At 37.0% G+C, this 11714-nt stretch overlaps 1 protein-coding gene across 1 annotated transcript; it reads left to right on the top strand.

Annotated features, from left to right (window-relative positions):
• The first annotated feature begins 9792 nt into the window (after positions 1-9792).
• On the top strand, positions 9793-10179 carry LOC120202304 (basic leucine zipper 19-like). Its single transcript, XM_039202750.1, has one exon. The coding sequence runs from the start codon at positions 9793-9795 to the stop codon at positions 10177-10179; it is 387 nt and encodes a 128-aa protein (XP_039058681.1).
• The last annotated feature ends 1535 nt before the right edge of the window (positions 10180-11714 follow it).

Here is an 11714-nt window from a genome sequence, read left to right as displayed (position 1 = left end):
GGAAATAAGGGAGAGTGATAGCCAAAAGCGCATATAAGGGGTATATAAACCCCCCAAAACGACGCCGTTTAGGTGAGTCTAGGGCATCTCTCGGGTCAACGCATGGGTAAACCGTGTTCTAGGTCCCTGTAAGTTGTACCATTTGTATTTTGGTCACTAGAATAATTTTCAACAGCTTCGATTGGGATTTCTAATTTTATTTTGTTTGTATTTTAGTCATTATTCCGAATTTAGGCTTAATTATTGTTTGGTCCTCCTAACTCTTTACTCTTCGTTTTTGCAGCCTTCATTTTTATTTTAATTTAATCCCTTAATTTTGTTTTGTTTCGATTTAACCCTATAAATTTTTATTTGATTTTATTTTAATTGTAATTATTATTTTTTATTATTTAACATTTTTTATTAGTATTTTTTCTCTCATTTCCCTTAAATTTATTTTATTATTTTTTTTTGTTTTTATTTATTTAATATTTTTCCTCTTTATTCATTTTTTTTCTTCATTCTCATTTTTTCCTCCTTTGATTTATTATTTTAGTTAATTTTATTATTATTCTTTATTCATTTTTTAACATATCTATCTCTTTAAGGATCTTCGTTTCATCCGATCAAAGGTAAGTACTTCGAATCGGGTAATTTAAATTTTAATTTAAATTTTTCAATTTTCGCAAAAAGACAACGGCAAATTAATTGGTACCGAAAGGGTAGTTCAAGGGTGCTAATCCTTCCTTGGCCGTAACCGACTCCCGAACCCGACATATTTTTGGTACAACGTAGATCAGGTAAGATGGTGTCCGATCTACCTAAATTCGTTTTAAAATGATCGGTGGCGACTCCTAACCATTTATTCAAGTCGAAGCCCAATTCCGGGGCCCAACCGAAAGACGGCTACGACAGCTTGGCGACTCCGCTGGGGACAGGTAAGTGAGTCAGGCCGAAATTAATTTTCGGTTGTCTTTTATGCGAAAACGGTAAATTTAAATTTTAATTTATTTATTCGATTCCAATTATTTATCTTTGATTATTTTCAAATAAATAGTTGTACTAACATTTTTTAATGATTTCAGATTTTTCAAAGTTTTCATCTCATGCTCTATACCCGAGCTCCAAACCCTATTTAAGTGGGGGTGAAAGCGACGCCTTCGTGTGAATTTATTCACCGTGCGGGCCTAGCAAGTAGCCTTCGGGATTCATATACCTTATGTCTTCGTGTGGATTTATTCACCGTGCGGGCATAAGGGAATGTGTCCTCTCGAGTTTAACTTAGTCCACACAAGCCAGTGATGGGTTTAGGACTAAAGGTCTGGTAAGCCTAAGGAGGCACCGGCAATGAGAACTCGGGTACCGTTTTTAGAACCTAACTCGGGAGACTACAAGAAGTTAGAGCCCACCTCAAAACCTCATTCCAAACCCTAGGCTGTTTTATTTCCTACTTTATTTTCTGTTCAAAGCATGCGAACTAGAAAAACATGTGGTTAGGTTTTGTTTGAAATTAGCATGCGGGATAGAGATCATGTCCGGGTAGGAATAATAAGCATGTGGGGTAGATATCATGTGGGGTAGCATTTTTCATTTTTATTATTGTTTTGATTTACCTCACTAACCCTTTTATTTTTTGTTCTCTTTTATTTTGTGTTCATTGTTTGCATCATTTAAAACGATGTGTTGATCCACCAAAAATGTGTTTGTTAAACATGAATAATCTGCATTAATGGACAAATGGGTTATAATACAAAGAGATAAAAAAAAACTCAGAAGTCCAACCGTGGTCAAAGAATACTCAAAGGCAAAGTTGCAGGGGCAATACGAGGAAAAGGTCACTGACCCGGTCGCTCCTTTCGAAAACTACAAGAACAAGATGGTGAAACACTAGCTGAGTTGGATGCCATTACTGACGAATTCAAGAAGCAAGCTTCGGATAGTTTCTCTCGATAGAGGGCTCCAATGACACTTTCGTTAGAAACAAGCTCGGTAGAAAGTGAAAGTCGGAGATGCAGTCCTTCGAGATCTTTTTTTTTTGGGGCAAGCATCTCATTATTTGCACATTTTAGCCAAAGGAGCCGGAATGGTTCGACAGGATATTCAACTAGTGAAAAAGACGAATCAACTTGTCAGAAGCTGTACAGGATTTGTACCATCAAAAAGAGTTTTTTGTCTCTTCAGACGTAACACTTTTGTCACCAATAAGGGTTATTCAGAATAACAGGCACATTTTTTGGATCAATGCCTCGGACATTTCATGCATCATATATTTAGACATTTTGCATTTCTTGTTTTCTTTGCATTTTGTTATTTTCTTTGCATTCACATTAACTAATATAAACATGTCTCATCAAGGGGAACAAATACTGGATACACCGCCTCAAGCATTGGACACACCCCATCCACATAACACTCGTTTGAAGAAGAAGAGGATGGAAGCCAGAATTACACAAATCGATGAGAATATGTTAAAACTACAGAAGGAGCTAGAAGACAAGATAAACCAGAACAGTCGAAATACTCTGGAAACAATCACAAAGAACCAAGAGTCCTTGGTTGATCAGATCGTTGCCAAGTTAGTTGGCCTACAACAGACCAGTGCGCCCGGGGCAGGTTCACCGGAAGGGGTAACTATACAACCTACCCCGCAAGTGGTTATCTCACCTGAAATCCTACCAGAACTTCGAGGGGACTCATCTGCTGTAAAAGCAAAGCCCTCGTCCTCTGTATTTAACCCTAAGAACAATCCGAGTTATTACCATGTACCGGATTTGGACGAAGAGGAAAAAGCGAGGAAGATGGAGGAAAAAATCAAACAATTGGAGGACCAAATGAATATAGTCAAAGGAGACCGTGACTACCATGAAATCGATGCAACGGAACTTAGTCTAGTCCCGGACTTGGTTCTTCCCCCGAAATTTAAGTCCCCGGAGTTCGAGAAGTTTGACGGGAATAGTTTCCCATCCGCTCACGTCACCATGTTCTGCCGAAAGATGACAGGATATGGAGGAAACGACCAACTCCTGATCCACTGCTTTCAGGATAGTCTGTCGGGCTCAGCCATTCGGTGGTACAACCAGCTAAGCCGATCAAATATCAAGACGTGGAAGGACCTGGCCAAGTCATTTCTGGAACAATACAAGCATAACAATGACATAAGGCCAGATCGAGTTATGCTACAAAACATGGAAAAGAAGCATAACGAGAGTTTCAGACAGTACGCACAAAAATGGAGGGACTTGGCTGTGCAAGTTCATCCACCGTTAGATGAAAAGGAAACCCGGAAACTTTTCGTGCAGACTCTGAAGGCTCCATACTTCGGGCATCTGGTGGCGATCACATCAGGAAGCTTTTCAGACTTGGTTATGGCCGGAGAAATGATTGAGTCGGCCATAAAGCAAGGCAAGATTAAGGATGGGGAAGCCAGTAAGAAGCCTCCTATGAGGGAGAGGGATGGAGAGGTTAACAACATCAAACACTCCAGCAAAGGTGTTACAATCTCCAGCCCAAAATCAACTGCGGCTGTACCGTTAGGTACTTCTAAACAAGATTCCAGGAGGGAAAGGGAACATTTCGACCCTATTCCCATGACCTACAAAGAGCTTTACCAGCAACTTCTTGACACCCATGTGGTGTCACCATATCCAGTAGAACCCATGAAGCCCCCATACCCCAAGTGGTATGACGAGAATGCATATTGTGAATATCACGGCGGAGTCCCAGGGCACACAATTGAGAACTGTTACGCATTCAAGAGGGTTGTACAAAAGATGCGTAACCAGAACTGGATCGACTTCAACAACTTGGGGGCATCCAAGTGAGGAATATCATTTCATCATTTGAGGCATTCTGTTTGACTTTGTTTTCTTCCATTTTTTCTCAAGTTTTTGTAAAGACATTTTAATCAAATTTATGTTACTTTAAAAGATGTTAAGCAATAGATCATATTTGCAAATTTGCAATTCTTTGAATATCATCTGAATTAAGAAACTCTGTAAATGGTTCAAAGTTACAGATCTTTGACGAAGTAACAAGAACTTTGACCTTACCCAGAATATACCCTCAAACACCGTACCCTACTCTTGCAATTAACCAATATAACCTTTTCCTTTCATAAGGTGCGAACAACATGGGGCATCGTTTGCATATGACGATTACTATACTTTTATTTAAGACGTTCAGTGATGATAATGATCTTCACAGATGGAATAGTCGAGTAAGTGAATCTAGTTTAGGTCAGTTGCTTGAAAATTGAACTCTAAAAGTGAAATTTTTGACCTTCAACAAATACCTAGGCTATAACAGGTTCTTCTTGACAATCTTAAGAAATTAAATCTGTAAAGCTGAGCTATTCCACTAAGGCAATTGGTTATAGATGAAACTTGAAAGCCCTGGCCTTATGAGTAGATTACGTTCAAACAATGACATTGCTCGGACACTTGGCAATTCGGTGTTTGCTCCACTGCTCTTGTCAGGCCGAAGACGCTGTGATGAGATGAACCCTTCAGTTAACTTGATAAGAGTGATTATAATATTAAGCTGTCCCTCTAAAGCAATTGGTTAAATGCCCCGGCTTTATGAATTCAGCTAGCCAGATAATGACAAGTTAAATCAAATTTATCTAAGCAAGAAATTTTCGGTAAAATGGACTAAGGGAGTTAAGGAACACCTGTTATAGTCAACTACACACGAGCACTCAAGAATTTCATTTTTAGACCGATGTTTTTGCACTGTCTTTGTTAGAGGAGCCTACAAAGCTTGAACAAATAGAAGATTTCAGAGGACTGAAATAAAAGGTCTAGTAAGTGATCATGCTAGTTGCGTCATTTTGTCCGCACCCAATTGAAGTGCCAAAGCATGTTGCGATATTTCAAAAAAAATGACATTAGAAAGGAGGCCAAGCTAAAGCCAACCCACCCATTTGAACATTTGTCAAAGAGCTGTAACTCTGAAAGCATTAAAAGAGCTATTGATTTCTTTGATATTCTTTGAACTCATGTTTATAATTTGATTCAATTGCGGACAATATTTTACAGAATTTTTATCATTTTCCTTCCTAAAACAAGAAAAATGAGAAACATTTTCAAACAGGATAGTCTCGGATATGAAAGGTCTGTAAAGCCAAAGCCCGGAAAAGGGAATGAGGCACGATCGATTCCAAGGACCAGATTGGCAGACAAAGCACGAGACTCCATCCAAGGAATAACACATAATTCATTCATGTTGCATGCATATTAGACATACTTAGGTGCATCACAGTCATCATTTTAGCATACATAATTTTGCAGCTTTCAGAGTCAAGCTTCGACTTCAGGATGAAGGTTACTCGACTTGCAAGCACCTTTAAAGAACGTTGGTGTAAATCAGCAGCAAGAAGCTACACCTCAACCGACTTTACATAACTACAGATCTCAGAACCAATTTCAGATGGGTTCGAGAACCAATTCAGATCAAATCTAGTTCGGTTCAAACTCACCATGAGCAACATGTTTTCAGTTAACACTTTCAAGCCAGATTTCAATTCCATGACGGAAGATATCCGGCTGTCAGAATTTATCAGTAGGTTTTCCCAGACCAGCTTAGGGGAACCACCGGAAGAATCATGACCGTTTTCGACCCGTAAAGGGAATCCATTTTTAAACAAACTATTTGCAGCTTAGCTCAAGGCCAGAAGGGCTACCTGCCACCAAGACCTTCGAGTTCGACTACGCTCAGCTCCAAGGCACATCATTTGCAGAATAGCTTAAGTCGAGAAGGGTTATCTGCCAAAGACCCTTAAGTTCGATTACACTCAGCTTCAAGGGCATAACATTTACAGCATAACTCAAGGCTAGAAGGGTTATCTGTGACCAAAAGACCTTTGAGTTCGACTACGCTCAGCTCAACGGCACATCATTTCCAGTATAGCTTAAGTCGAGAAGGGCTATCTGCCAAAGACCCCCGAGTTCGATTACACTCAGCTTTGAGGGCACATCATTTGTAGCATAACTTAAGTCGAGAAGGGTTATCTGCCAACAAAAGACCTTCGAGTTCGACTATGCTCAGCTCCAAGGCATATCATTTGCAGCACAACTTAAGTCTAGAAGGGTTGTCTGCCAACAAAAGACCTTTGAGTTCGACTACGCTCAGCTCAACGGCATATCATTTCCAGTATAGCTTAAGTCGAGAAGGGCTATCTGCCAAAGACCCCCGAGTTCGATTACACTCAGCTTCTAGGGCACATCATTTGCAGCGTAACTCAAGGCTAGAAGGGTTATCTGTGACCAAAAGACCTTTGAGTTCGACTACGCTCAGCTCAACGGCACATCATTTGCAGCATAGCTTAAGTCGAGAAGGGCTATCTGCCAAAGACCCCTGGGTTCGATTACACTCAACTTCGGGGTCATATCATTTACAACATAGCTCAAGGCAAGAAGGGCTATTTGTCAATAAAATTGTCGAGTTCGACTCTATTCAGCTCGATGATACCTCAATCACACTACTGTCCGGCTGCAATCAAGGTTTTCAAGTCGAGAAGAAGACCTGGTTAACCGTGCCTTAGTGACAAGAAACTGTTTTTCGGCAGCATAGTTCAAGCCGAGAAAAGCCATACGTCGACGAGGACCTTTCGAGTTCGGTTTTATTCAGCTCAAGGGCCTGGCAATCACATGGTGGAGTCAAGGAACTACTTTCCAGTCGAATTTTAACCAAGGTCTTTAATCCGAGAAGAAGACCGAGGTTGACTACAATTTGGCAACGAGAGGCCACGTTCCGATTCAAATTTCGAACTACGGCTTCAATTTCAAGGTGGACTCGACTTCGCAACGGAGGAGCCATCCGTAACTCAATTTGACAGGGAGTTATTTTTCAACTCTACCGAACGAAAATTTGTGTCTTTTTATCTTTGTCCTATTTTCATTCCACGAAAAAGGACAAAGAGGGGCAGCTGTAGACACTAATTTTCGTCGACATATTTTCCTTTATATGTACATACATATTATATATATATATACATATTTTAAAACTACGTATAATATATAGTTTTTAATAGTTTTTAAAAATATAATGTATAGTTTTTAAAAAAAAACATTTTAAAAAATATATATAATGTATAATTTTTAAAATCATTTTGAAAACTTATATATATATAATTTTTGAAAACATTTTTGAAAGCACATATTATAGTTTTGAAATATTTTGAAAACATTTATATATATATAGTTTTTAAAACGTTTCTGAAAACTTATATAATATTTTTGAAAACATGTTTGAAAACATTATATATATATAGTTTTAAAACATTTTGAAAATAAATATAATATATAGTTTTTAAAACATTTTTGAAAACATATATATTATATAGTTTTTGAAAATATATAAGAAATTTATATATTATATATGTTTTTGAAAATATTTTTATTTATTATTATTATTATTATTATTTTATTTATGTTATTTTATTCCTTATTTTTATGTTTTGTTTGTTGTTCAGGATCCAGGGTCCAAAAATCCAATGTGCAGGTCCAACAGTAGGGCCTGACCCAGCCCAGGAACAAAGTCCAAAGATTAGGGTTTCCACGTTAAGTCCAGCGCCGCATCAGATCCTGGACCGTTGGATCTGACCCAATCCAACGGTCAAGATCAAGGGTTACAGAGGATCGAAAGTCACTGGCCGGCCGAGTATTTCGACGATGTGCAACACCAAAACCGGAACTACTCGGACTGAACCATCCGAGATCACCGAGAACGACCCGGAATATCCGGGATCGACCCCAAAACAGTCGGAAACGGACCCCCATCGGGGCCTATAAATACAACGGAGAGAACCCCCGAGAACTTGGCCAGAACATCGAAAGCCATAGCCACAGTAAACCAAGAACGAACCAAGAGAAACACAATACCCACGACGAACATCACAACACCATCAACACAACAAAATCGACCAACAGTAAGACCGAGGACATCACCAACAAAGTAAACAGAACCCACAGTAAAACAAGGAGCCAGCGTCACCGAAACACAACCATCAACCATATACAGTAAACAAAACCGAGAGACTACAAAAGCATCGAACCCACACACACAAAAACACCAACAACCAAACGCTACGATAAAACCAAGAGAACAAGCAAAACAACGAAACACAAAGACCAAACGCCGAAGAAACCACCGGGAAAGTGAAAGGCCATCAAAGGTAACATTTTCTGGGTAAGAGGTCGTAAGGTTTTTTGTGTATGGTTGGTGTCTGCGTCTGAAAGGAGAGAAGAGGAAGAGGAGAGAACGACCAGATTAGGGAAATAAGGGAGAGTGATAGCCAAAAGCGCATATAAGGGGTATATAAACCCCCCCAAAACGACGCCGTTTAGGTGAGTCTAGGGCATCTCTCGGGTCAACGCATGGGTAAACCGTGTTCTAGGTCCCTGTAAGTTGTACCATTTGTATTTTGGTCACTAGAATAATTTTCAACAGCTTCGATTGGGATTTCTAATTTTATTTTGTTTGTATTTTAGTCATTATTCCGAATTTAGGCTTAATTATTGTTTGGTCCTCCTAACTCTTTACTCTTCGTTTTGCAGCCTTCATTTTTATTTTAATTTAATCCCTTAATTTTGTTTGTTTCGATTTAACCCTATAAATTTTTATTTGATTTTATTTTAATGTAATTATTATTTTTATTATTTAACATTTTTATTAGTATTTTTCTCTCATTTCCCTTAAATTATTTTATTTTTTTTGTTTTTGTTTTTTTTTGTTTTATTTATTTAATATTTTCCTCTTTATTCATTTTTTTTTCTTCATTCTCATTTTTTCCTCCTTTGATTATTATTTTAGTTAATTTTATTATTATTCTTATTCATTTTTTAACATATCTATCTCTTTAAGGATCTTCGTTTCATCCGATCAAAGGTAGTACTTCGAATCTTTTAATTTAAATTTTTCAATTTTCGCAAAAAGACAACGGTAAATTAATTGGTACCGAAAGGGCAGTTCAAGAGTGCTAATCCTTCCTTGGCCGTAACCGACTCCCGAACCCGACATATTTTGGTACAACGTAGATCAGGTAAGATGGTGTCCGATCTACCTAAATTCGTTTTAAAATGATCGGTGGCGACTCCTAACCATTTATTCAAGTCGAAACCCAATTCCGGGGCCCAACCGAAAGACGGCTACGACAAGCTGCAACACTTTGCATCACACGTTCGGCTCGACTTATTCCTAAGATGAGACAGGTAATCTATATATTAACAATCCTGTTAAATTACAATTACATTTTTGCATTGATCCTTCAACTTGTGCAGATACTTGAGCTCTTAAAATGGGAAAAGGCAGTTGAAAAATGGGGAGAGACGGACGAAGAGAACACAGAAAGCCAAGAACATCATAACGACGATGAAATTTATCCGAGCTTGAGGCCGGAGTTACATTCAAGTGTTACAATGCTTGATGTTGATGATGATTCTACATCATTTCGTAGCATGGAGCAAAGCAGTAGCTTCTCGACCGAAGAATATTTAAAAGAAAGAAGGAGCCGATCATCAAGCTTCAATTAGATTCTTTTGTTTCTTCTTCTTCTTCTTTTGGTTGGCATCTTGAAGTTTTTAAACACGATGTTTGCCTCGATCCCAGTTCTGGGATTAATGTGCGGTCAAGAATGAAAGAAAAGAGAAAAAAGCAGCACCCCTTGTGAGGTGTACTCTGGAGAATGTTGATTCTTGTGAAAATAATAATATGATTGTCAAAGGGTGTACATAAAGTTTTTGAAAAACCAATTATAGTGAAAAAAATATATCCGAGAATACAAAAAGTAAGGAATAAAGAAACTGCCGTTGTTCGATGGACAGTTTCTTTATGAATTACTCAATGATTCCCATGCTTGTATCCATACACACACTTGCAATCCACCCGGCCCTGATAACTCTCATACACACCTGTTTTCATTTCATACTAAACCGTGCCGGCCTCGGTGAAGATAAGGCTGCTGTTGATGATACTGCCGACTCTAGGAAGTGTAGGGAGAAGACGCCTCTTTTGAGGATGAGGTTGAGATTGAGGGCAGAGAACCTGCTGCTGCTGAAGAGATTACAAGGTCAGGCTGCATTGGAGGCTAAAGTGTTTGCTTGTAGATATTCGAGGAAGAATCGAAGGGGAGATGGGATAGTTTCTCATCAGAAACCAGCAACCGATGTTAACATGATGAATGGCCTTGTGGTGCTTATGTAATGAATCCAGCAATGTGCAATGCAACGATCCGATGTATGATATTCATCAGTCAATCTGTTATGCTTTCTTACAATTACAAGTGGTTGTTGATTTTCATATTTTTTTTTCTGCGTTTTAGAATTAACACTTGGAAGTTGAAAGCGATGGATGATTTTGGTTTGCATGGGCGTTTATGGAAACATCACCCTTTTCTTTACCACCATTTTTTCTTCAAACATAAGTAATCAATCATAAATAAAACATATTTATATAGAAGATTTTTTACGAGAAAAATTATGAATAAGTAGAAGATATTTACTATCATAGGAGATAAATAATATGGGAGATGCAAAAAGCACACGTGTACAAGCTAGGGTGTTTAAAACCGGGTATTCGAGATATCGGGTATTTCCAATTTTCTAGTACGAAAAAGTCAGCCCGCGTCCTGGCTCATAACATCCGGGTCATATTTTCGGGTCACGGGTATCCGATTCATATTTTTATTCTTAAATTATATTATTTTTAAAATATATATATATAAATTTAAAATTTAAAATTTAAAATTTAAAGGTCTATAATATATATAATCCATACATAAAGTTAAAAATTTAGATTACAATATTAAAAGAAAATTTATTAAAAATTAAAATAAAGAAAATAATTAAATTTCAAATGTTTGAAGTTAAAACAAATATTTTTTTAAAAAAGATTTAGAATGTTAATGCAAAATAATTTAAGAAATTAAGAACTTAGAATGTTATGATGGTAAAATTAAGAAATTAGAAATTTAGAATGCTAGTGAATTAATTTGAAAATTATGAATAAAAATTTAATATAAAATAAAAATAGAAAAAATTATATAATAATCTGGATAGTCGATCGGCGAGTATCCGGTTAAGCAATATTTTGTGAACCGGGCCTGACCTGAAACTCAAAAAAAATAGCGGGTTTACCGACCAAGAAAATCCGGTATTTTTATTATAAATACTTTGTATTTCTTAATTCGGGTCGGATACTTTTGAACACCTTAATATAAGCTAATTGCATCATATATATATATATATATTTTTTGGGGCGAGTCAAATGAAATTCGAGTCACAATCTTTACCTTAATGCAAATTCTAAAAATATAAAGTTATAAAACAACTAAATTGTATACTCATACAAGCCATCATTCATTAATTCATAAAAAGGGATATAAGATGTCTTTTTCATGTTTTAAAGGGATGAGAATCAATATTCCTTTTACGATCAATATTTTTGGGTAAAGTATACAAACGTTTTTTGATTATAGGATGATACTTTATTGAATCATTCGATTATTAAAGTTACAAAATGATTATTTGATTATAGGATATTGTTTTATTAAGTCCATCGACTATTAAAAGTTAAAAAAGATCACTCGACTATTCATATGTTCTAAATTTGTCCATTTCATTAAAAAAACATGACAATTTGAGTGAACTTAATATGTTGACTAAGATGTGACAAATATGATCCTAGAATCTCAAACGTTATCGTATCATAGTCAACAGTTAATGTCCAACTCATATGTT

Source organism: Hibiscus syriacus, unplaced genomic scaffold (assembly GCF_006381635.1).
Source record: "Hibiscus syriacus cultivar Baekdansim isolate YM2019G1 unplaced genomic scaffold, ASM638163v2 tig00008386_pilon, whole genome shotgun sequence".
In the NCBI taxonomy this organism is placed as follows: domain Eukaryota; kingdom Viridiplantae; phylum Streptophyta; class Magnoliopsida; order Malvales; family Malvaceae; genus Hibiscus; species Hibiscus syriacus.
This window is presented reverse-complemented; position numbering and strand designations above follow the sequence as displayed.

Coding starts and splice junctions, on each gene's coding strand:
- LOC120202304 (XM_039202750.1), top strand. CDS start 9,793: ATGGACAGTTTCTTTATGAATTACTCAATGATTCCCATGCTTGTATCC.